The sequence below is a fragment of the Mauremys mutica genome, chromosome 1, assembly GCF_020497125.1.
Source record: "Mauremys mutica isolate MM-2020 ecotype Southern chromosome 1, ASM2049712v1, whole genome shotgun sequence".
Classification (NCBI taxonomy): domain Eukaryota; kingdom Metazoa; phylum Chordata; order Testudines; family Geoemydidae; genus Mauremys; species Mauremys mutica.
In genome coordinates, this window is record NC_059072.1 from 161,991,437 (window position 1) to 162,017,647 (window position 26,211).

Below are 26,211 nucleotides of genomic sequence, written 5' to 3' on the forward strand. Positions count from 1 at the left end.
CTTCCCAAGCCAAGACCTACCCATTAAGGCTGGGTAGTTACCTCTCACCACAAACAGTGGCAATTTAGCCACCTGTCCATTGAGCTCCACCTTAACATCAATAGTGCCCAGCATAGGCACAGCTTCTCCCGTATACGTCTTCAGAACAGTTTTTGTTGCCTTAAGCGGAAGATGCTGTAGCCTCTCTTTATACACAGTCTCGGAGATCAGTGAGACGGCTGCACCGGTGTCCAGTTCCATGCGTATACGTTTGCCATCCAATAACGGGGTTACCCAGTATTCATGTGAGCCCATTGCCAAAGACAAAACATGCAGTGGCACTTCCTCTTGCGATGAGGTGTCACCTTGATCATCCTGGGTCTGCTCTAGGGTATGCAGGGTTCCTCTTTTTGTCGGCCAGACCACAGGCCTCTTTTTCTTTTGTTTACAGGCACAGTCAATGTGTCCCTTTTTGCCACAGTGTCGACACACCAGGTCCTTACACCAGCATTCTGATGCCTGGTGACCCGGCTTACCACAGCGGTAACATTCTTGACTCTGCACAGTTTTGTGGGTCGGTTCTTGTGACACTTTTTGCACCCTAGGGGGTGCACCGATGTATTGTGCCTCCCTTGTAGCCAGTTCCATGGAGACAGCAATATCAACAGCCTTCTGTAAGGTAAGCTGAGCCTCTGTCAGTAGGCGCTTCCGTATAGCTTCACTGTACAGGCCACACACTAACCTGTCACGCAGGGCATCATGTAACATTTCTTTAAATTCACAGTGTTCTGCTAGCTTTTTTAAAATGGCTACAAATTGTACAACTGTTTCATCTTCCTTTTGGTCTCTTTTGTGGAACCTATATCTTTCAGCAATTACCAGTGGTTTTGGGGAGAAATGAGACCCCAGGATTTCCACAATGTCACTGTAAGATTTAGTCTCAGGCTTAACAGGGTGTAGTAAGCTGCGTAGCAGAGAGTAGGTTTTAGCCCCTACAACAGTTAAGAATATTGGCACCTTCTTCGCTTCTGTAATGTCATTTGCAATACCAAAAAGCTCAAAACGCTCAGTATACACATGCCACTGCTCTGTATTCTCATCAAAAGGCTCCAGGGGCCTGGTCAGAGTAGCCATGATTTTTAGTTTCACTTTCACAGTCAGTGCAAACAAGCAGCTTTTTTGTTTGTTTGTTCTTTACCTTAACTTCTACTTCCTTCTGTTACTGGAGCAGCACCGGAATCCCATCCTCGTCGCCAGTGTTATATCCTTGGGGCAGCCGGTGTAGGAAGCAATCACTTGAGGCCAGAGAGCAGGCAGCTAACCAAAACCTCCATTTTATTTACATATATACAGAGAGCTCCTCAGCCGGTTGAAACCGGTTGAGCTAACCCATAATAATCTAACTCAGTTGCCATAGCAACAAAACCATGACAACCAAATACACAACAACTCCCTACTCTCAGTTCCTGCATCTGGCATCCTCCCAGAAGATAGAAGGAGTAAATGCAGGGAAAGTCCTGTTCAGACCCTGAAGTCCTAGGCTGAGTGGAGCGTGCTCAGTTGCTGGGTGAGGATAGTTCATGGGCAGTCTGGCCAGCACAGCACAAGGAGCTGTGAGGGAATGGAGGATGGCCAGTTGCTCTGATCCCCCACCAAATTTCATGTCCTTGCTCCAAAGTCTGGAGGCACAAAAGCTTCTCTACAAAACAGTTGTAAGAATTTTTTAACCATGGGAAAAAAACAAAATATTTTCCCTTGTTTTGGGAAATGGCTGAATTGATTTTTTTTTATTTCAGCAAAAATCACTTAAACCAGACACCCAGCATGGAAAATTTCAACTTAAGTGGTTAAAGTTTGTCAAAGTTATAAGCAACTGGAACCAAGGTCTTATCATGGAAAAGATTAAGCAACCTGAACTATAGACAGCCCTACCTGTAATAGACACAACAGATGAAGAGTGGAGATGAAATTTCCCTCAATTTACAGATGGGGAACTGAGGTATAGAGAGATTCAGTGACTTATCCAAAGAAATCCATTCCAGAGCTGGGAACTTACTGGCAGTATCCTGAGTCCCAGTTCATTGCCTTAACCATAGGACCATCCTTCCTAACTTTCTTGCCTTGACTTCGCTGGTATAGTAAGAGGTGAACTTGTTCTATCAAGTAAAAATTTGCTGTTGGCGGGGGCCATCCTTTCTTCAAATAACCAGTGAAAGGCTCCAGCATTTCACATCCATCTCCACAACAGTCTGCCTGAAAACTCCAGCCCTCTGCTTCCCACTGCTCATGAGGTGGCACTTCTCCTTGGTAAACATCACTGATTTGAGTGGTGATTGAGAATGTTTTTCCTGTGCTCCTGGAATCTGCTCCCAGAAGGAATATGCAGAAATGATCATTATTTCTCCCCTTGATTTTGGCACCCAGATGTGGGTGTACTAGGCTGTTTCCCAGCTCAGCATATTTGCTGTTAGGCATTAAAGCGCCTCTGTTCAGATATTTTTCCAGTACTGCTTCTATCGTTTCAAAGTGAATTCCCTGTGGGTGAGCAACATAGGACTGACAGCTCTGGTTCTCTGTTAATCAACAGAACAATTACAGCATAGGCAATAAAACGTCTGTTACTCTGTGTCTCAACCCACTGATGTGCCACAACAGTGAAGGAGCAGCGCTGGGGGTAAGAGGCTAGCTGTGTCTCCATGGACCATTCAGACTTTGGCCTGTCTGCTGGGTCCACCAACAAGGAGGCCAATTAGGGCATCAGTTTATGGGATGTGAACAGCTGTCTATTAAGAACTGGACGGAGACCCACCAAGTTCATCTATTACAGGCCATTGACTAGCCTTCGGATGGTAACAAGTGTCACTCCCAAGCTAGGCTGGATTTGAATGCCTAGGACAAGGGTCTCTTAGGCATTACCAATGTGGCTTCATAACCCAGCCAGTGAAAGTCCCGAGGTATCCTGGCCAAGATAGGTCATTTAGCTTACAAATGGCCTATTACATTTCCTCTCCTTCTCTTCTATCTATCAGCTGGCCCGATGTCACTAACTTTGGTATGTTGGGGGAACAACACTTTCTTCCTGAAAGCTGGTTCCACCAGGCACCTGCTGCAGCACTCCCACCTTGAGTCGTCGTTGATCCCCCGGAGTTTGAGGATGATTGTCCTCCATAAAACGATAGCCAGGTATTGCTGGTGGATCCAAAGGTGGCTAATGAGACCGATCTGGGATCCACAGATCTTGTCACAATTGGGGCAGACATTTCCCAATGGAAGGGATGGATCTGGACTGTTGAATCAGGCTGCGGCATGTTCTTTCCACCTTTCCTGTTTCTCTCTTTCCTGTTGGATCTCAAAATACTGGGATCCCTGCCACAAGGTCCTTTTCCATTTTGGTCAGTCAAGGGCTTGGATTTCCCATGAGTTTGTGTCAATAAACGCACCTTGAGTAAGGCAGAAATCAAGGATGGGTTTAAACTCTATTCACCTGCATGGAAACATATTACATGACATTTAGGCACACTGGAGCTGAAAATGGGAGAAGCAAATGTGCCTAACCCTGCCAAAAATAAGAGAGCCAGGTAAGATAGCATCACAGTACACAGCACCCCCCACAGAATCAGGACTAGACAGTAATGGCACCTGGATAAAGGGGATCAAATCCCAAACGCACCGTGAAGCCCTCTCATGGGCAGATTTGTACAGAAGTCTGGGGCCTCAGAGCAGGGGGCTGGACTTGATGACCTCTCGAGGTCCCTTTCAGCCCTACATTTCTATGATTCTTTCACATGCTGGGCACGCTTGCATAGCTTATCAAGCCAATGAAGTATTATTGAATTGAACTCCATGCACTGCTCAATCTTGTAGGCAACAGAACTGCTGTGATTAAATTTTTCCTGCTGTCATACACTCTAGTGACCAGTACTTTTTTGCTTTCCACCTCAGTTTTCATGGGTGTGTTTAACGTTCTCCCTTTTCCTTTTGTGTCTCAACTTAGATTTTCTCTCCTTTGATATGTTTCTTTCAAATATTAATTACTTTTTACCTTTAAACTTGAGCTATATTACACACACAACCTATGAAGTGAAGCTGTCTGGGGGATATAGGGTAGCAGTCAACCAGCACACAACACAATTGCTTGGGGGAAGAGAAATTGTGTCCAAAGGAAAAACTCTACTCGTACTCGGAGTGATGTGAATTCTTTAGGCCAAAATGCTCGAGTTAGGTTTGCCAACTTTCTACTCACACAAAACCGAACACCCTTTCCCTGCCCCGCCCCTCCTCCGAGGCCCTGCCCCTACTCACTCCATCCCCCCTCCCTCTGTCGCTCGCTCTCCTCACCCTCACTCACTTGCTGATTTTCACTAAGCTGAGACAGTGGACTGGGATGCAGGAGGGGTTGAGGGCTCCAGCTAGAGGTGTGGGCTCTGGGCTGGGGGGTGGAGCCGAGGAGTTTGGAGATGGGAGGGGGCTCTGGCTGAGGCAGGGGGTTAGGGTGTGGGAGGGGGTACGGGCTCTGGGCTGGGGGTGCGGGTTCTGTGGTGGGACCAGAAATGAGGGGTTCAGGAGGCAGCTCTGGGCTGGGGCAGGGGGGTTGGGTGCAGGGGGGTAAAGGCTCTGGCTGGGGGCGGGGGCTCTGGTGTGGGGCCATCAATGAGGGATTTGGGGTGCAGGAGGGGGCTCCACGCTGGGGCTGAGGGGCTCAGAAGGTGGGAGGCAGGGGGCTGGGGTGTGGAGGGGGTGAGGGCTCTGGCTGGGAGTCCAGGCTCTGTGGGGGCTGGGGATGAGGGGTTAGGGGTGCAGGAGGGTGCTCTGGGCTGGGATCAAGGGGTTCAGCAGGCAGGAGGGGAATCAGGGCTGGGGCACAGGAGGAGGGCAGGGGTGCAGGCTCTGGGTGGCGCTTACCTCAGGCAGCTCCCAGAAGCCGCAGTATGTCCTCCCTCCGACTCCTATGTGGAGGCGCAACCAGGCAGCTCTGAGCACTGCCCTGTCCGCAGGCTCCACCCCTGCAGCTCTCTCAGCCAATGGGAGTCGCAGAGCTGGTGCTTGGGGCAGCATGCGGAGCCCCCTGGCTGCCCCTATGCCTGGGAGCCGGAGAAGGGTCAGACTGCTGCTTCCAGGAGCGGCGTGGAGCCATGGCAGGCAGGGAGCCTGCCTTAGCCCTGCTGCACCGCCCACCAGACTTTTAACGGCCCTGTCAGCACTACTGATGGAGCCGCCAGAGTCCCTTCTCGACCGGGCATTCCAGTCAAAAACTGGACACCTGGCAACCCTAGTTCAAATGTGGCAATCTAAAGTTTCAGGCACCTACATGGAAGTGGCCTGATTTGCATTAGATGATATCCTGATGCTCCCCTTGACTTCGGCAGAAGCCAGACTTACTCAGCGCCTCTGAAAATTAGGCCACTTCTATGTAGGTGTTTGAACAGGGATTTAGGAACTTGGCTTTAGGCCCCCAGGGGGTTTGAAAGTGTTGGCCTTAAAGTTTCTGCAGAGGACCTCAGTTTGAGAGTTCTCAGTGGGAAAACTCACACAAAGTAAACTGAGTGATACTCAGAAGGATGAAGAGTGGATATGGCCCTGCTCAACATTAAGCCTGACCGGATTTGAGCCTGAGCCTAGAATTTTAACCTATGTTTCCAAGCAGTCTGAGCTGAGGCTTAGTCTATTAAAGCCCTCTCCTTTTAACTGCTTTTTTTCTCTAGAAAGCCTTATTGTATATTTACGGTTTGCAATCACCAATCCTGTCTCACATCTCAACTTGCACTGCAAAAACTCATCCCAACAAAAGGGGAGAAGATGACAAAGATGGACCAGCTGCTATAGCAATACCAGAGAGAGAGAGGAAGAGAGAGGGGGAGGGAGGGGAGGGTGTGAGTGAAAGAGAGAAATAGAGAGAAATGATAAAATCAAATTAAAGAGCCAGTGAGAATATGTAGAATTGGATGTGTGTGACAGAAAAATTGTGACACTGTCTATACTGAAGGGAAGAGACAGTGAGGGAAGAGAGAGAGAAGGGAAAAGAGGACAGAAGAACAGAGCAAACCTTCCACCTTTTATCTTATCAGCATCATGGATGAAGACTTGGAGCAGCTGGTCCTTGTTAGCCCTCAGAGACCCTCCCATAATCATCAAGGGAACATATGGCTCCAAAATCAGCTCCAAAGCACAAAGTAAGATGTGATGGGGCACCTGAAGAACATTCACAGCACAGACTTCACACTGGAGTTGAACACGGGCAATTTGTTTCTCCCTTCGTTTGCTCCGTTTCTGTGCCCTAAGAAGGGCAAAGTTTGCCTTCCTCGGGCATGTCTTGTCAGCTCCAAGCAGCTGCGGGGATTAGGTGTTCAGCTTAACATTCTTCAGGAACACAATCAAATTGTGAGGGTAAGTCATTATTTCTCTCTGTTGTTTCTTAATTGTGTTTGTGAAGATCTGGCTTACGGTTTCTGCGAGGCTCTAAGAATCCACTCAATCCGAAAGAAAAATGAATTATTGCACCAAAAACATTGCTCTCAACCTACAATCTTGTTTGCAAAAAATCCTCTCCTTTGTGTCTGAGTGTTTGGGGGGCACTGACCTTTTCTTTCTTCCTATTTTTCTTTTCCCAAATAAATTCACTTGGATTTTCTGAGGTTCACTTACCTCTTTCACACTGACAAGGCATTAAAAAGGGACTGGAAAAAAGGAAGCTTGGAGTCAGAAGTTGGTTGATTTTTTTTCCTCCTAGGTTCCTGTAATTTTGAGGCTCTTTTACTTTAAATTCCTTCGTTTTAATGCTGCAGTGAGCCAACTCAGAAATCTCTGACAGAGAAAGACTTTCCTTTTTACAGCACCGTATATTTCAAAGGAGACAGGTTTCCATTCAGGAAAGATTATTCTCCAGCAGAGAAATGCTAATCAACATGGGAATTTTATGCATTGTCTTTATTGATGGCATTTTAAAAAACATGCATGAGGTGGGATATTGACTTTATTTATTGCCCTAATTTTCACAGCAGTTAGGCTTTACTTCCACTGTGTGCATTTGATTTAAACACACACACACACACCCCAGCACCTGCAGCACATGGAGTCTGATATTACCAGTGTCTGTGATGGGCTATGGATTTTTAAGACTCTGCTTCTAAAGTCTGCCACTTCCAGGTCATCTTGGTGTTTCTGTCCTTGAATGTGCATGGGAAATGCCTACCTGGTCTGAGAGCAAGGAGAGAGATGGGGATAAAGGGGGAGCTGACAGGGAAAGAGATTCACAAAGTTGTTGCTGCTCCTCCAGACTGAAGTATCCCAAAAGACCACAATGGAGAACAGAATGGACAGGATCAAAACTAGCAATGGATCAACTCTGCTCTGATCAGTTGTCCCTTTAACCAGACTCTCACTACAGCAGGCATGATCTGTACTCAACAGAATGAGAGAAGCACACAGCACGCAGAGGCTGAGACCTGCAACAGCTGAAACAGAATTGAGGGCTGAATTCTCAGCTTGCCCTTATTTCCTGTGTACATAGGAGTTCTGTTTCTGTAAGACTGTTTGCTACTTTCTTGATTTGATGTAATTCTCTCCACATTCTTGTAGCTTTGGATCTTGGACATGAGAGGTCTGTCCACTCTCCAGCTGTGCTATCTTCCTACAGGAAATAGCACAGCTGTCCTTTTTGCATGCACACTCTGTGAGCTTCCATTAGCATACAGAGCAGTTGTATGCATGTGCATGGAGAAAGACTAATCCTCTATAATGAGTCCTTAGTTGATATTTGTCCATATTATGCACTACAGACTATACCATAATTTGGCATGATTTATAGTCTGGAGTCTGTGCTCAAGATGAACTCTGGGATGGAATAGTAAGCGGTGCAGCAGGTCAGGATGGAGACACATTTAGTAGAGCTGGGGGATGGGCACAGGACTGGACTAGCAGGGGAAGCTGCAGATCAGGAGTGAGGTATGCTATCAGAGCAGTAGGGGAGCCAAAGACTAGAATAGCAGAGGAGTGTTACAGGTCAGGACTGAGGTGCATTGGTAGAGCTGTGCATGGGAAGTCCAGGAAGAGCAGGGCAGTGCAGGGGCAGGGGGAGTTCCAGGACAGGATTGAGGGTCACTGGCAAAGCTGTCTGGGGCCTGGGGCTGAAATATCAAGCAGAGGTAGCAAGTCAGGATTGCCATGCAAAGCTGGAAGGAGCAAGACTAGAATAGCAATTTAGCTCTAGGAGAAAAACAAGTTTCCAATACAGTTTTGTTTAGCTTTTCATTAAAATTGTATCGGTCCTTTGGCTTGTTCACCAACCATGTAGTTAAGACATGGAGCTTGCTTATCAGAGGTGCAGATCCTTAGCACAGCCTCTTCTTTAGGTGAAAGAGTTAGTATTACATAGCTTAAGCCAGTGTTTCTCAAACTGGGTTCGCCGCTTGTGTAGGGAAAGCCCCTGGCGGGCTGGGCCGGTTTGTTTACCTGCCCCATCCGCAGGTCCGGGATCGTAGCTCCCACTGGCCACGGTTCGCCGCTGCAGGCCAACGGGAGCTGCTGGAAGCAGTGGCCAGTAAGTCCCTCGGCCCACGCCACTTCCAGCAGCTCCCATTGGCCTGCAGCGGTGAACCACGGCCAGTGGGAGCCGTGATCAGACGGACCTACGGACAGGGCAAGTAAACAAACTGGCCCGGCCTGCCAGGGGTTTTCCCTACACAAGCGGCGACCCCAGTTTGAGAAACACTGGCTTAAGAGAATAAAAGCTGATTGATTGATATGAGTTCAGCACAGTATTTATAGTACCAGAAGTGCTCTGCCATAAGAGATATCACAGAACGGATCGTGGCTGGGCATAGCTCTAGCTGGTCTGCTTTAAATCGGGACTAGCATAAACTCACACACAACCATGTGCAAGATGTGGAAAAGCTCCATTAACTTTTATTGCTTTGTTTTTTTAAAATATATCAATTTCTTGCTGGTGGAAAGTGCTGACTCATCAGCACTGGAAACTGGATTCTATTCCATAGTGATTCTTATTCCAGGGCCCACACTAAAGTATCTGAGCACCTCTATGTGTCCCCAAGGTGGTGCGGCAAAGACAGTAGCAGGCTAAGCTTCCTTCACACTCCATAGCTAATAGGTCTGGTCCCCTGCCTGGGGGACCCACATTTAGGGAAGAGAGAAGACTTCAGCTTCCATGGCCCATCTAGCCCTTGGCCTCTCTGATGAGATAATGCTGGTTTTAATTATGTGGATTTCTGTCCACTGGCAATCTGGCCATCTGTCCACTATACTTATTGTTCATGACAGAGTTTCTGGTCAAGCATGTGCACAAGTCTCAGTTATTACAGGGGAGGTTGGGTGGAACAGGGCTAACATTTGCACCACCTCCTGGACAGTCCTGTGCAGTGTTCTATACCTGTTTTTAATAAACATGTGCCCAGATGCTTCATTGATGGGGGCATTAGCAAAATAATTAAAGTAAACAAATGAGTTAAATGTCACAGAATGGGACACTGGGACAGTAGCCTTAATACATCTGAAAAAAAATTAAAATAAGTCATCTAAGTAAATGGAGAAAAGTATGTTTCTTGAGGATGATTGCAGCTGCCTTATAAGAGAGCAATTTGAAGCCCCTTGAATTTGGTTCCTACCCTGCTACCTGGAGTGATGAGTCTATCAGCTGAGCTCTTTAGTGCAAGGATTGCGCCTTCTATTGCATTTAGAAAGGGCAAAGCACAGTATCAGTGCCACAATAAAAAGTAATAAGCCTACAAGCGAAAATACAATTGGACCTGATCAGTAGTTGGATGGGATACCTTCTTCAGCGAAGAAGTACTGCAGAAAATGGTAATGGCAATTCAATAATGGTGACTCACTACAGCAGGCTTGATCTGTACTCAACAGAACAAGAGAAACACACAGTGCTCAGAGACTGAGACCTGAAACAGAGTTGAGGGCTGAATTCTCAGCTTGCCTTCTGAGTTAGTACTGAACTTAAGGCCAAATATGACTGTAGGGTGCTCCTGATATTGGAAGTGCCATTGTTCGGCCAAACTATACAACCAAAATCTTGATCACATGCAGTTAAGGAGTCCATAGCAGTTTTTGCAAAAGAAGAGAGGCTAGTCTCAGGGTTCTGCCCAAATTCTAGTTCAGGTAACTACAATTCTGTCCTCCTGGATTTCCTCTGCTCTCTCAGTTGGATGGTGTTTTTCCACTAACTCTTACACAGTTGTGCAGTGTTGTTGTACATTACTAAACAGCTGCTCAACTCCACATGGCTGCATTTCATTGGCAGAGAAAATGTACATTAGATACACACAGATTAAAGTCCTGAATCCTTTATTCTCTTTGTACTCAGGCAAAAACTTTGGCTTTAAGAACTCTGCTTAAGTAAAGGCTTCAGGATCTGGTTCATGGCCTGTAGAGAGTGGTGCAATAATTTGGATGAAAGATGCAGATCATAGCTGAAGAAATTGGTTACTAGAGTTGCTCTGTCTATTTTCAGATCTCTGCCTGCCTCCCAATGGCACTCTTCACTAGAGTCAACAGCTATTTCAACACTACTAGCTCTGTCACACATGGGCAAGAGAATTCAACAGAGCCTGGACTGACACGCTCCCATGCCTACTACGCCCTCTGCTACTGCACCCTGATTTTGGCCATCGTCTTTGGGAACGTGCTGGTCTGCCTAGCAGTGCTAAGAGAACGCACCTTGCAAACCACAACAAATTACCTGGTGGTGAGTCTGGCCATGGCAGACTTGCTGGTGGCCACACTGGTGATGCCGTGGGTGGTATACTTGGAGGTGAGTACATCTTAGGCCATGTTTAAATAGCAACAGTGCCTTGTAGCATTTATACACGAGTGAGACACATTCAGAGCACATGAAGGCCACTCCTGAATCAGCCAGCAGTGTCACTGTTGAGCATTCCCCATTGCTATACTTCCACAAGCTAAGCCTACTGCCCAGACTGGTGTCTCCTTCTGCTGATCTAAGACGCAAAAGGCCAGGAGAAAGAAGTTGAATCCAGGCCTCCTAAAAAAAAGTTATTCCTGGGGGAATTCTGCACCTCTCCACATGCAGACTTTGTGAAGAAGTTGAAATTCTGTGCAAAAAAATATTCTTTTCCTCCACAGAAATGGGCTGCAGAGCTGTTGGCTGCCACTAGGGGCTGCTGGACCCAGCAGAGCACAGCTGGCAAGTAGAAGACACTGCTGGGAAGAGGGGGAGGGAGTGGAGGCTTCCCAGCAGCTGCAGTTCTCAGCATGCCCTGAAGGAAGGAGGCAGCATGCAGGAAACTCCACACAACCCCGGGACCAGCATCAGGCTGTTTCTCCCTCTGGATCCCTGGGCTCTGGAGGGGAGGGGGTGCAACTGTGTGGGCTGGGGAGCACTGCAGCTGGGATATGTGGGGATGGGGGTGCAAGTGTCTGACACCCCCCCACACACAGTAGGCTCTGGGGACAAAGGGATGAGAAACAGGAACTGGGTTGTTGTAGGGGTTTCCTTTACTCTCTACTCCTGGAGGAATTTTTGTGTGTCTGTACTGTTACAGACATAGTTGCTGATAGGTATTTTGAAATAAATTACCAAAATAATTGAAACTGGTGTGATTATATAGTGTTATTTTGACAAATAAAATATGCAGATTTAAAAATAGTGTGCAAAATTTTTGGTGCAGAATTCCCCCAGGAGTACAAAGTGTACCAAAGCACTGATAGTGTTAGGCCAGCCCTGGGCAATAATTTCCAAGGCCTGTTGGCACAGGCAGAGAGAAGGACAGGGAGCCTGACTCTCCATTGCCCTGCATTCAATGCCGTCAAATACACCAGTGCTAAGTGGGTAGAAAATTGTACCTTTTGACTTTGCACTGGTGTAGTGTAAATGACTACAGGTGGTACAGAGCAATGGAGAATATGACCCTAAAATTCAAGTTTCCCCACACAGCAGTGTAGAACACCAACTGTAGGGCCACTCCTGACTCGGTCATTTTTATTGATGGAAATCAATGAAGGTTTATTACATGAGGCTTTTTAAAGCTATTTTTGCACAAGTTCAGAGGAACCCACTGAGATATGTAACAACTGTAGCTAATGTGCATCAGTTATAGTCATTAAGCCTGGTTAAACCTACAAAGGCTTTGGGGACTGTTATTCCATTAATGTTTCCTTTATGTGGTCTGGGTCATTCTCCTCAACTGACATCCATTGCAGAATCACCCTGAAGAAGGACCTGCTCTATTCACAGATGGTATGAATGGTGACATTGATGATTATTTATGACATCTTAGTGGATCAGAAATGAAAGAATACCATATTGCATACCACATCACATTCCTAATTAAGTCAGTAGCAAAATACAGAAAAATCTATATAGAACTATCCCACAGCTAACGTAAGGAATATCTAGTACTAAGGTGTTAGATCTATGACCTCAAGAGGAGAAAGCAAACAAAGATGGAAATGAGGCAAAAAAATGAGGGGCACAATGAGAAAAGGTAAGGAATAAAGAAAATAAAAACACTCAGGAAGGAGAGACTGGAGTGAATGAAATTTTAATAGTGGAAGAGAAATGCTGTTAGAAAACTATCCTCATTTCAAACCAACAACACTTTGCATCTACAGTATCTTGAGATCCTAGGATGAAAAGTGCTCTGTAAGCATTAATGAGTTTATCAATCCTCTTATTATCCACATTTTATGGACCAGGAAACTGAGGCACACTGTAGTGCAAATTCCATCTCCATGCAGCTTTGAGGCCACAGCCTAAGAATAGGAAGGTGGTCCACTTTGTAGCAGCAAAAACCTTTTCACCCCTGAAACACAGAGAAGTGAAGTGCCTTATCCAAAGGAAGACAGAATCAGAAGGACAGCCAGGAAGAGAACCCAGTAGTCCTGACTCCCAGCCCACTACTCTGACTATTACACAGCACTTCCTAATCATCTAGTAATACAAAGGTGAGAAACTCAGAGTAGAGAAGGTGGATTTTCCCCATTGTTTGTAGAATAGGTGATCCCACCTATTGGCTGCAGTCTCTCACCTGTGAGCATCATTCTTTAGTACAATGGTGAGTCTGTTGTGTTTTGTCTAATAGTGCAGTGACCAACCATTCCCAGGGAAGACGGAATAATTCACTCCAATATCAAAAATCATGTAAAATAGTTATTTCCAGGGTCCATTTTTGCCAAGACACATCTGAAGCCTGCTGCCATCCATCTCATAATTTATGGTACGACCAAAGGCAGTTGAAGGTTTTACATTTACAAGTCATTTGCTATCCCAAAGCACTTTGTGTGAAGGTTGCCTATCAATTTTTTTTTTTTAAAAAACACAATCTGGCCTGGACCCTGCCCAAGAAATGAACTCTGGACCCTAATGTCCTTGCCAAATGTCATTCAGCCAATAGCCATCCCTTTCTGAGAAACACTGAGATGGTGCTAGTAGGCCAACCATAGCATCATCTTATAGCTTCAAACTCTTGGAGCCCAACCAGTCAGGTTTCTTGGCATAAAAACACCCATTCATCACAGAGATTGATGATTTGCTGAGGGAAGTGAGTGAAGCCCAGTCCCCTTTATGGCTACTGCTACTATGGACCTTTCAAAAAAAAAAAATCTTTGATACCATTGATCATGAGCTGCTGTTGACATGAGTGGATGCAAATTCCATCTCCACAGGGGTGGATGGAATTGTCTGACATCTCAGAGGAGGGAGGTGGACAACTGCTTGTCCCCCTGGTGGCCTCTCTGTTGTGGAGTCCTATAGCAGTTAGTCCTTTCTTTCCTTACATCTCTGTGAAGCCAATGCATAACATGGGCTACAACATCAGAAGGCTAATGATACCCAGCACCTATTCATCAGACCTAGAAGGTAGCCATCACTAGTGTCTGGCAGAGTTTGAAATCTGAATGGAAACCAGATGGCAGAAGCCAAATTTGAATAAGAGAGACAATGCTAATTGACAACGAGCAGCCCAATAAAGTAGACCGTCAAGTCAACAATAGCTTTCAATTAAGGGAGCATGTTTGCCCCCTAATATCAAAGTGATTCTAAACCTCATGTTTTTACATGGTTCATCATTGCTCCTGGACTCCTAGGTATGGCATCAGTGCCCAGATATGACTTTTAAAATCTGCAGATGGCCATATTTGGTTTTGTATATTTTTAAAAGGGGCTCAGTGGAATGAAGACTATAATCGCATTATTCAATATGTGTTTGAGACATTCACATTTTAATGTTTTTTTCATTTATCATTTCTACCTTTTTTGAGACTCCATGGCTGTCAATCCAATACCTTTCACTGGCAATATTTCCAACAGTGTTGGAAAAGCTAAAAATAACGTTGGTCTTGTGGATAAAGTACAGGACTAGCAGTCAAGAAATCTGAAGTCAATAGGAGTTTTGACAGGATTTCACCCATGGGCTCTATTCCCAGCAATGTCACTGACTCGTGATCTCAGAAGCCTGTCACCTCATCTGTCTGTGTCTCAGGTTCACCATGTGTGGAATCAAGTTAAAACCCACTTAATTCACAAGGGTGGTTGTGAGGATTAATTTAATTAATAGTTATGAAATGCTTTGAGATCCTCAGATGAAAGGCACTAGGAAGGTCACATAAGTATCCCACTAGAATATAAGAACCAGAAAGGCAAACTGGCAAGTCCTAGTTTAGTTAACAAAGCTAAGATCAAAAATAGCAAAAAGCAAATTAGGTCTATAAAAAATTCAGTTGTAATAATCTACGTCAAATTTTGATCTCAGCTATCCCTGGACAAATATTAAGTAATTCCACTGACTTCAATGGAGTTACTCCACATTTAGAAGTGCTGATTGGGGCAAATGAGAACAGATTTCAACCCATCATTTTGTTCTGACAAAACATCCCTTTTCTATATGCTAAGACTCAGTATGTAGTCAGTCTAGTCTGAATGTGTAACCCTGAGAGGTTTCACTTCAGAGCATTTTCTGCCAAGATTTTCTTCAGTTTCACTTCCAGTGGTTCATATGCCCAGAGTTTCATGTACTAATGAGCCCAGAACTTTGGAAGCTACCACATTTGACATAAATGAGCTGTGTCAGGTGCACCTGGCTTTGATGCAAATCCCTGACTCCAACTTCTGGTGAAAGGTTCTTGAACCTCCAGAGAACTTATGACGAACTTATGAGTTTTGTGTTTGCATCAAACTATGAAGCCAGATCCCCTTTTTGTGATTCTGTTGCAAATGTTTTTAGTACTGTCAATTTCACACATTCAAAAAATCATGACTTTGGTCTCAAACTATCATGACATGGACTTACAAATTTAGATTTATAAAAATAACTTGTAGGGTCTTTGTTTTCTAGCGTCATAGCCTTTATGGTTCAGGTTTTCAAGCTTTTCTCCATAGCCATGAGGGCTAGAAACCTAGCTTTCATTAAAAAGAAAAAAAAGTAAGATTCTCACCTAACCATATGCCTCCAGGAGACACATGATTAGGTGAGAATCTTGGCTTTCAAGAAAAGCACCAGATAGCACAATACATCACCATATTTTGCACAGCTCTGCTTCTAACCTGCCTACACATCTCTGTGAATGCTGGCATGAAACAAACAGTAACTAATGAATAACAACGAGCATTTCAAATACTGGGCAATAGGACCATAAAGGGGAGCTGAACAGATGCTGAATGCTTCATTCATTCAAGCACATGTTTTTAATTACTGAAAACTATCAGTAAGCAGCGGAGTGGTCTCATTTCAGAGAATTGCCTCCTCATTTGCTTTCTGCACTTTCCACTCTGCCTGTTGCCTTAGAAGCTGAGATTAATAACAGTGCCACTTACTGACTGACCTTGCATGAGTGTTCCTGAGGTGAGGAACTGTACACCTTTGATTGCCCATGGTGTGGTAGGAAGCCACCTTCATGACACCATCATCCTTTGCTCCAGATGTCGTGCATCACTTTCCATAGGTCCAGGAAGGCTGGATGCAGACTGGGGATAAGAGGGGGAGTGCATCATTCCACACTTACCCCACAGGAAATGAGGAGGAAAATTATTACACTCACATACTGCATTAGTTTTCCTGCAGAGCCTCTCTGCTGTGATGCATCCTCTTATGGGGAAGCAGCTGTCTATTGAGGAGTCCTTGAAGCCATCCTCTCAGGAAACTGGGGTAGGTTGGCAAGGAGCCAGTGCAAATGTCTGGTTGATATCCAGGATCCACTTGGATCCCAGGAAATCTGCAGAGTTTGGAAGCTGAACCCCCAGTTCTTCTGCAAAAGAAGGGCAAATCCAACCTCCTGAAATACGAATTTGGATTCCTCCTTACTCCTCCCCACAGGTTTTCCCTCTGGAGGATAAAATCAGGCCCTGGCATTAACTCACTCTGCACCTTTGATTATACTTAGCTGATAGAAGGGAGGCTTCTTTCTGGTTTCTCTCCTCCTACACATATCACTATGGCAGCAGGAGCTGGGAGCAAGACCTCATGCCATCCCAATAGCTGGGAAACAGAGGTGTTTGTTACAGATATAACATGCTCCCAGAGGTAACATTTTCATTTCAAAAAATGAATTTGGTTTTATTTTTTGAAAGTTCCCCTCCCTTTGCCAGCATGGAGAGAGGCATATGTGTTAAGAAGCACGCTGTGGGCAGCCTTACCTAATGGCCAGGACAGGGGTGATCAGGCCTAGTGACCAGGACCCAAATGAGGAGCCAAGTTACCAAGTCCAGGGAACAAGCCAGAGCCGGGAAGCAGGGGGCAAGAATCAGAACTAGAGCAGCAGCCAGGGCAGGAACAGGAACCAACTACGAAGAGCAAGGAGTAGGCACGATCAAGACCAGAAACACAGCTACAAGCATGGACCTGTACTGAGCAGCCAGAGACCCAGCCCTGCTACAGGTGTTAAGAAAGTGCATGCAGGAGTCTTCAACCAATCAGGAGACCAGATTAATTAGCAGACTGGGGGGAGGAGGGGAGAGAGAGAAAGAGAGTGTATGAGAGAGAGATCCTGCCCCTCTGAGCCTGATATCCAGAACAGGGAGGCTAGTGCTAGGAGACCGGTACTAGTTAGGGTTGCCAGGAGTCCGGTTTTCGACTGGAACACTCAGTGAACAAGGGACCCTGGTGGCTCCGGTCAGCAGCGCAGTGGGGGCCCAGGGCTAAGGCAGGCTCCCTGCTTACCCTAGCTCCACGTGACTTCCAGAAGTGGCCACTAGGTCCCTGAAGCCCCTAGACACATGGGTGGCCAGGGATGCTCCGCGCGCTGCCCCTGCACCTACTGCCAGCTCCCATTGGCCAGGAACTGCGACCAATGGGAGATGTGGGGGTGGCACCTGAGAGTGTGAGGGAAGCACACGGAACTGCCCTGGCTGCCCTGAGCCTAGGGGCTTCAGGCACTTGGCAGCTGCTTCTGGGAGCGGCGGTAAGCACTGCCAGGACCCCACATCCCAAACCTTGTCCTGCATCCCAACCCCCTGCCCCAAGCCGGAGTCCCCTCCTGCACCCAAACTGGGAGCCAGCACGCCACACACCCAACATCCTACCTCAGCCCTGAGCCCCTTCCTACACCCCAAACGCCTCATCCCCAGCCCCACCCCAGAGTCCACACTTCCAGCCAGAGCCCTCTCACCCACTGCCCCAACCTCTGCCCCAGCCTGGAGCCCCCTCCTGCACCCCAAACTCTCTGCTGATCACAGCTGCCGTGGTATCACCCAGGAAGGCAGCCAGCTGCTGCAATAACCTGCACCCATCCCATTTAGGGATTAAGTGCTTAAAGCCAACACATCAAATTGCCCCCAGAAATGAACTGGGAGCCAGTGCCGATCACAGAGCACATGGTAATACGGTCTCTACGAGAAGCCCCAATTCAACAAGCTGGCGGCCACATTCTGCACTTAGCTGACGTGTCCAAATGGTTTTCAGGTGTACAGCACATTGCAAAGATCCCGTCTGGAGGGAAGAAAGGCAGGGGTCACTGTGGTGAGACCCACATCTAAAGGAAAGGTCACAACAGCCTGACCAAGTGCTCTTGGTCATTGCTGCTGCCACTGCATTGAAGCAGGTGAGGAGCCTATCGAAACCATGAACTGTGATCCTGAGTAAAAATTTGGGCAAATTCCCTCATTCGAAGCAGCTTTTTCTTCCACTATTTCTGTGGGGTGGAAAGGTTGGGGGCAGCCTTCCTTTCTGCTGTCCTTGATTTTCTGTGGATTAAAAACACGCCTTCTGTCTCCATGGCTGTCGCTCGAATACTTTTCACCAGCGCTAGGAACAAATTTATTAGAGGTCCTGTAATGGACAGTTCATCAAGTGCTCTGAACAGCTTAATGATCCTTGGTGCTTTACAACCTAGCCAGTGGAATTTGAGTCTGGCATCAGTGTCAGGGGTGAGTCAGCAACATGAGTCTTCATTAGAAATCTTGGGGAAATGAATGGTCCAAGGAGCTATGGCCTGTTCTTCAGTAACTAATAATCTAGGAGGTGTTCACATCTGACCTTGGTGTGTTCAGAATTCCCAAAGCATCTCCTGAAGATTCAACTTCCCAACACTAGCACTTAATGAGGACATTACAGTCCTGCAATTGGGCCTCCGCACTGGTGCTTAGCTAGGTAACATGGGCATTTACATGCCAAAGTGTTGATCTGAGCGTATGCAGAATTTAAAAGTCCTCACTAAAATCTGACAGTTGGGCTGAGCATGTAACTAATCTGTCACTAGCCACCTCCATGACATTATTCCATATATTTTACATTATATTTTAAATGTAAATGAAAGGAAACTAAAAATGGGCGCAAACCAAACCCCCAAATTTCATGACACTGAATTTTGGGAAAGTTTGGATCCAGCTCTAATATTCACAGTTGGCAGCTCAGGCCCACCTTTAGAACAAGTAAAATAAGATTTCAGACAAAATCCTGGAGAAGGATCTGTGTGTCAAGTGAATATGGAAAATCCCTGGGCAACAGAGTCACTTTCCCAGTTCATTGGCTCTGGAATAATTCCAGAAGCCAAGCTGGGAAACATTCTTAGCTGCACATTTTTTGTTTGTTTTGTCTGTGATTTTTCTTAAACAGAGGAACTGTGTATTCCATTAGTTGTAATTCAATTTCTGTGGCAGTCTTCATGCTAACACACTGGGGTAGGAGCTGTTTTCTCCTAATTTTCTCACCTTCACCCCCTTGCAGCACACACAAAGCAGTGGAATGGGAATCAGGACTCCTGGGTTCTATTCTTGAGCTACTACTGAGAGACTCTGGGCAAATTGCTTAAACACTACATGCCTCAGTTTCCCCCCTCTGTAAAAAAGGCATAATAATGCATCATTAATGTTCATACAGTCCTTTTGATAGCCTCAGATGGAAGGACCAATAGAAGTGCAATGCATTGGTATCCAGTATGAAGCAAGGCTAATATTTTGAAATTGATGTTCAGGTGACTGGAGGAGTCTGGAATTTCAGCCGTGTCTGCTGCGACATCTTTGTCACTATGGACGTGATGATGTGCACAGCCAGCATTTTAAACCTCTGTGCTATCAGCATTGACAGGTAGGAGCCAAGGAGATTAGCATGAAGCTAGGAGTAGGTCTTGGGACTGGGGATGGAAGGGACAGCAGGCTGCACCTGCTTGCACAATGGTTAGGTGCAAATACCTTGTCTAAATGCCAAAGGTAAAGCAGATATCTGTGAGAACCCCAGTCTTTCTTGAAAGTCTCCAGCCACCATCACCATGATGAGTATTGTTGTTGCTACAGTCGTGCCTCCCATGTGCTAGTTGCTGTACAAACATGGAAGATGGCACAGTCCCTGATGGAAAGACCTTATGCTATAAAAAGGCAGGGAAACAGACGGTGGGGAAAAGCAGCACATCATACAAGGAAAGTGTTCATGGGGTGGTTTTCCATGTCTCAATAATAGAGGGGAAGATTTTCAAAAGTACAAAAGTGAATTAGGCATCTAACTCCCATTTGCCCTTTGCAAGTCTCGCCTGTGGGGTTTTAATAAACACTGTTTAAAAGAGAGAGAAGAACTATCTGGGTGTGCTCTCCAGCCTTGCCGTAGTTTTAACACACCCTGAAGTGGAGCAGATGACTGGTAACATTGTGGGACTGAAGGGATTAGTATTTAAATCCATTTCCAGTGAATGTCTGTGGGTGGTGGTGATGGGGATGGCCACAAAACTCAGCACAGACCTCAGAAGGCACAGCTTTAGGGGGCTGAAGTCCCTGGGGGTTGGGAGACTGCGGGGGGGGGGGGAACACCACATCCTGCCATTCTCCTTCTGCCATGATTCAGAGGAAACTGTGCAACGCAAACCTTGCAGAGGGCCTGGTCCAAAGCCCACTGAAGTTAGTGGGAGCCTTTCCACTGATTTCAATGACAGGATCAATGAATTGGCTCATTCCCCGAGTTTCCAGCCTTATCTGTCATCTTCCCCAGACCTCACGGCATCCAGAGCTGGTAGCCTCCATTCTAGCCTTCTGCCTCGCCACTGGGGCAATATCAGCTGTTCATCAAAATCTTAACCATAGGGATGATAAGCGACCATCTGCTTCTCTGTTGTTCCTCTTGCTCCCTTTCCCACCCTGCTTGCCACCATTGCAAATCCTTGCTCTGATTATTCAATTTCCTGGTTCTCTCCCTCTCTCTTATATCCACTACTTTCACTACCATATTCCCTGTCTCCCATTCTCATGCTGCCTTCACTCCTCCCTGTCAAACCTGGGCCTCTCTCTCTCTCTCTCTGGTTTGATCATGGTCTCCTTTCCACACCTTTCTTCCCCCTCCCCCTCTCTTTGGGGCTGGTTCCTTTGCAGGTACACAGCAGTGGTGATGCCAGTTCAGTATCAGTATGGCACAGGGAAGAGCTCCTGCAGGAGGGTTTCCATTATGATCGTGATGGTCTGGATGTTGGCGTTTGCTGTATCCTGCCCCCTCCTGTTTGGCTTCAATACCACAGGTAACAGCAATTTCCAGAGCAGGAGTGCCTGAGCAGGATTAGACATGGGGGCAGGGCCGGCTCTAGACCCCAGCGTGCCAAGCACGCGCGTGGGGCGGCATTTTCCCGGGAGGGCGGCAGGCGGGTCCGGCGGACCTTCCACAGTCATGCCTGTGTGAGGTCCACCAGAGCCGCGGGACAGCGGACCTCCCGCAGGCATAACTGCGGAGGGTCCGTTGGTCCCGCGGCTCAGGTGGACCTCCCGCAGTCATGCCTGCGGCAGCTCCATCAGAGACGCGGACCAGCTGCAAGAGGTCCCGCGGAGGCGCGGGACCGGCGCCCGGCAGCGCGCCCCCTGCGGCGTGCTTCCCTGCTTGGGGCGGCCGAATTCATAGAGCCGCCCCTGCATGGGGGTCCCCAAAGTTGGCCCAAAGGCCAAACGGGGCCTACAAAGTCTGACCGTCAGAGGCGGCTGCTGAGAACTACAAATCCTTCATCTAAAGAGGGGAAGGGGTTCAATTCACAAAGAGGCCCTATATTTTAGAGCACTCTCCATTCTGACATTGGACTGTGGCACTTGCTGCCATTCTAGTGCATTGGTCTGTGCTTGATTAGCTCAGCCTAGACTTTACCCAGAAAGTGGAGGCACTCACACAGACAGACAGGCCGAGATGTAACTTGGCATGCTGACCTATATCTCTGGAGCTGCACCTCTGTGACATAGTCCCTAGGCTGCATTAAACACGGGCCACATTTGGCCCATGAGCCACACTTTGGTTCACCTTGATGTGCACCAAAACATCCTTGTAGTTCCTGAAGTCCATAGCAGCCTAACCACTCCCCGCTTTCTCTCTCTCTCTCTCTCCAGGAGATCCTAGTGTCTGTTCCATATCCAACCCTGATTTTGTCATCTATTCCTCGGTGGTATCCTTCTACCTTCCCTTCATGGTCACCTTGCTGCTTTATGTCCGGATTTATTTTGTGCTGAGGCAGAGACAGAGGAAACGAAGCCTCTCCAGGCAGGGCAGCCATAGCATCAAAGCCTGTTACACACAGAAAGTAAGACCCAAATGAAAGCAGTCTGAACTCACCAGATGTCAGAGCATTCTCTGCCTCCACCCCCATCTTTTAAACTGAGCCTGGGGAGCCTATTGCTTAGTGCTTTCCATCACGACATAGGAAACCTGGGTTTGACTCTTGCTGCCCAATCTGGGAGGGGTTGGGAGTCAAGGCATTCAGTGCTAGGCGTGAAGGAAGAAAAATACCTCCTGTTGCTCAGCAGAAACACCCCTGGAATAGGGACTCCAACCAAAGCCTTGCCCAGTCCTCAAACAAGGGGATACTGTTCTGGAGCTTGTATCCATATCTCCACTCTCTAAGACCATCACAGCAGAGAAGGGCAAGGCCTAAATAGGTGTTTCCTCAGAGCTGTGGCAGAACGACCCTGCAGCATTCTCGCTTTTTTTTTTTTAAATGGATATTTTAATCATCAGAACCTCCGGCTCTCCTCACCTAGCAGACTCAAAGGCTCAAACAGCTACAGAATTCTGCATGCTCTGCTCCGTATGTGGCTCCACGATATTGCATTAATGTGTGACGATTCCTCACAATAATGCTACACTGAAAAATATGCATAAGGGGAGGCAGGGAATACCACTAAGCACAAATATACTCTGAAGTCAGGTGGCTGGGAAGTGGAGGGTTCATATCCAGGGCTCTTGTTCATCCAATTAAAGATAGAGCTAGGGCACAGGTCCTAATTTAGGCTCCTAACTTCCACTAATATTAGTACAAGTTAGGAGCCTGATCACTTTTGAGGATCTGGGCCTTGGTGCAAAGTAGAGATGCAGGGTTCTAGGTCATCCCACTGTGAGATAGGGGTCAGGTGCAAAGTTCAGCTCCAGCTCCAAGAATGGATCTGGAACCTCCCCAAAGTTTGGGTGAATTTGCATCCTGGGCATTGATTCAGGCCTACTCCTTGCTGCCAAAAGGGAACAAGAGCTCCCCTGAGTCCCGCTTTACACATGGCCTGGCAAACTGCATTGTTCACCCATAGTTCCTGACATTTCTGTGGGTTCCTCCATTTCAGGAGCACAAAGAGAGGAAAACTCTGCACCATGGGCACCAAGACCCGCTCTCATCCCATCTGCAGCTAAAATCCCCAATCCAAGAGCCCTCCCCTGAAAAGAAGCTGCTGACCCCCTCTGACCTGCAGCAGTACTGCAGCTTCTGCCACCAAGCTTCCTTCCCCAGGGCCGGGACCAATGGAAAGGAGCTAAAAGAGAAGAGGAGACGCAGAGAACAGGGCTTGGAGGTGCATACACTCAGCGATGGCAAAATCTTGACCTCTTTGAAGCTAGTGCACCAGCAGCCCCGGACAGTACAGCTGAGAGAGAGGAAGGCCACACAGATGCTGGCTATCGTTCTGGGTAAGCGAGAAACATTCTGCTTAACCATCTCACAGGGCAGGGTTCTGTGAGGCTAAGTGTTTGGAAAGTGCTTTGAGATCTCCACATGGAAGATGCAATTGAAATGCAAATTACCAGCATAAAGTAATAAGGGACTTTTGTAACTCAGGGCCCCAGCTGGTGTGAATTGTTACAGTGCCACTGAATTCAGAAAGATCTCTTCTTCCGCAGAAGGAAACATTAAGGGACAAGGAAGAGAGACTTAAAATTTCTGATAATCATCTCAACTTTTGGGTGCCTCTCTGGACAGTGAATGTTTTGATCTATCACTTACTTTTGACCACCACCACCCCAGGTGTAGGTCAATAAGAAAAGTCCCTTGGGGCTTGTCTTCACTCGGGGTAAGCGACCTAAGTTACGCTACTCCAGCTATGTGAATAACGTAGCTGAAGTCGACGTAACTTAGGTTAACTTACTGCAGTGTCTACACCGTGCTGAGTTGACGGCAGACACTCTCTGGTTGATGTCTCTTACTCCTCTCAGAGAGCTGGAGTACTGGGTAGGGTTGCCAACAGTCTAATTACACAAACCCAAACACCCTTTCCCTGCCCTGCCCCTTCTTCCAGGCCCCACACCCTGCTCACTCCATCTCCCCCCTCCCCGGTAACTTGTTCTCCCCCACCCTCACTCACTTTCACCAGGCTGGGGCAGGGGGGTTGGGTGCAGCGATGCAGGAGGAGGTGCAGGAAGGGTGAGGTGCAGGCTGTGGAAGGGAGTTTGAGTGTGGGAGGGGGCTCAGAGCTGGGGACGGGGATCGGGGTGCAGGCTCTGGCCAGGCAGTGCTTATCTCGGGTGGCTTCTGAAAGCGACTGGCATATCCCTCTGGCAGTGGTTACTAGGCAGGGAGGCCAGAGGGTCTCCGCGCGCTGCCCCCACCTGCAGGCACCTCCCTTGCAGCTCCCACTGGCCGTGGTTCCTGCCTCTCTCTCTCTGTAAATAAGACCACGCCTCTCTATTGGTTTCTGTAGTTTAGTGAGTTACATGTGTCTTAAAGAGCAGGAACCAGCCTGAGTTGGTGAACATGTGCATGCAGGGAACATAACTGTGGTGGGTGTTGTGAACCTCACTTTACAAAAGGGGAAAATGAGACACGGAGAGGTGAAGTGACTTGCCCAGGCACACATCTGGCAGAAGAAGCCAGTCTGGCATGGGGTATAAGTGAGGGCAGAGTTTAGCCCTGAGCAACAGCATTAATCCAAAATCAATATGTTCTCTCATCTCTCCTTTAAACCCTAGGGACATTCGTAGTCTGCTGGCTGCCATTCTTCATGACCCACATCCTGAACACCCACTGCCAGGCTTGTCACATAACCCCAGAGCTCTACAGTGCCACCACCTGGCTTGGTTATGTAAACAGCGCTCTCAACCCCATCATCTACACAACCTTTAACACTGAGTTCCGCAAAGCTTTCCTCAAGATCTTGTGCTGCTGACAGCAGGCGTGGAAGGACAACGGCTTGATTTAATAGTAAACCCAGGAGGGAGTAGCAGGCAGGAGCCTACTGAGACAGTGCCATAGTGAGAGGCCACATGGATAGACGCTGTCAGCAATCAACGGAGAGAAAGCTTGGGATCTTCTGTCCCACAAGTCCCAAACGCTTCAGCTAAAGAAGAATCTCCACTGGCTGTTGCTGTATCAGGGTTTCTATCCCCTGCAAGCTGTAGCCAATAGAGAGCAGCCTGACCCCACACACTTCAGCAGGTCAGGCGCTCTGGAGTGCAGAGCACATACACTGCCCAGTGCAAAACAAATGGGAGCGGGCCAAGTTTGGCTGGCTTCATTCACTGAATCACAAAGCTCCCACTTGGATTCCCTTAAATGCTTAAGGTTTCCGCAAAAGCAAGCTAAAGGTTCTGGAGCGGTGGAGAGCCAAAGAATCAGCACACACCTCAGTGGCTCTCTAATTCAAACACGAGCACACACCGGAACATTAATCGCAGCCGTGTAGCCTCATTAAGAGTTCTCAGGCATCTCTAGCCTTTAGGAATATAGCAACCACATGGGAGTCTTTAGGGTCTGTCTACACTGTGATGGGAAGTGTGATTCCAGCATGTGTAAACATACCCAAACTAGCTTTAATCTAGGGCTTATCTACACACACATTTCATTTGCGGAAAGCTGGGGTGCAACTATCCCACACAAGCCTGCCATGGGTTAACTATACATGGGGACCCTGCTGATGAGCCGGGACTAGATCAAAGCATATTAATGAACTATTAATACATGTCAGCAGGACCCACACAGTCGGTTTGTCCATAGCAGGCTAGCGCAAGCTAGATTCACAGCCCAGCTTGCCATGAACAAAATGTTTGTGTAGATGATCCCCTAGCCAACATGAGTACCAATAGCAGCGAAGTTGTGGCAATATGAACCTAAGTATGCACTGGCTGCACAAGTAAATACCTAGGGTCCTGGGTGGGCTTGTACAACCTGCACTGAATCTGGTGTTACTGTGGCTAGTATGATGCTAGCCAGCGTGACAAAGTTCCTCCTCTATCTTGGTGGGTCCTGCGCTTATTGGCGGATTTGCTCGCCTCACAGATTCATCGTGGGTCAGGAAACAGCCCAGAGACCTTCCCCTCTGGTAGGGGCCACAGTCCAGGTCAATTCCTCCTGTGTCTGATCAGGAGTTGGGAGGTTTGGAGGGGTACCCAGGCCCGCCCTCTACTCCAAGTTCCAGCCCAGGGCCCTGTGGACTGCAGCTGTCTAGAGTGCCTCCTGGTACAACTGCGCAACAGCTCCAGCTCCCTGGGCTACTTCCCCATGGCCTCCTCCCAACAACTTCTTTGTCCTCATCCCTGGACCTTCCTCCTGATGTCTGATAACACTTGTACTTCTCAGTCCTCCAGCAGTATGCCTACTCACCCTCAGCTT

General features: G+C 47.5%; 2 protein-coding genes across 2 annotated transcripts in view; one reads left to right on the forward strand and one right to left on the reverse strand.

Annotated features, from left to right (window-relative positions):
* Positions 1-26,211, reverse strand: part of TIGIT (T cell immunoreceptor with Ig and ITIM domains) — a 77,394-nt gene that overhangs the window by 44,986 nt on the left and 6,197 nt on the right. The window lies entirely within an intron of this gene.
* DRD3 (dopamine receptor D3) lies at positions 6,054-24,769 on the forward strand. Its single transcript, XM_044981481.1, has 7 exons — positions 6,054-6,363; positions 10,454-10,753; positions 19,366-19,478; positions 20,747-20,889; positions 21,737-21,927; positions 22,958-23,297; positions 24,573-24,769. Exons 1-7 carry the CDS (start codon positions 6,160-6,162, stop codon positions 24,767-24,769), a joined length of 1,488 nt encoding a protein of 495 aa, XP_044837416.1. The 5' UTR covers positions 6,054-6,159.

Bases quoted from the DNA above. Each gene is read 5' to 3' on its own strand.
- DRD3 (XM_044981481.1), top strand. From the start codon at position 6,160: ATGGGGCACCTGAAGAACATTCACAGCACAGACTTCACACTGGAGTTG. The intron at 6,364-10,453 runs GTAAGTCATTAT...GTCTATTTTCAG, and splicing joins AACACAATCAAATTGTGAGG to ATCTCTGCCTGCCTCCCAAT. The intron at 10,754-19,365 runs GTGAGTACATCT...ATTGATGTTCAG, and splicing joins CGTGGGTGGTATACTTGGAG to GTGACTGGAGGAGTCTGGAA.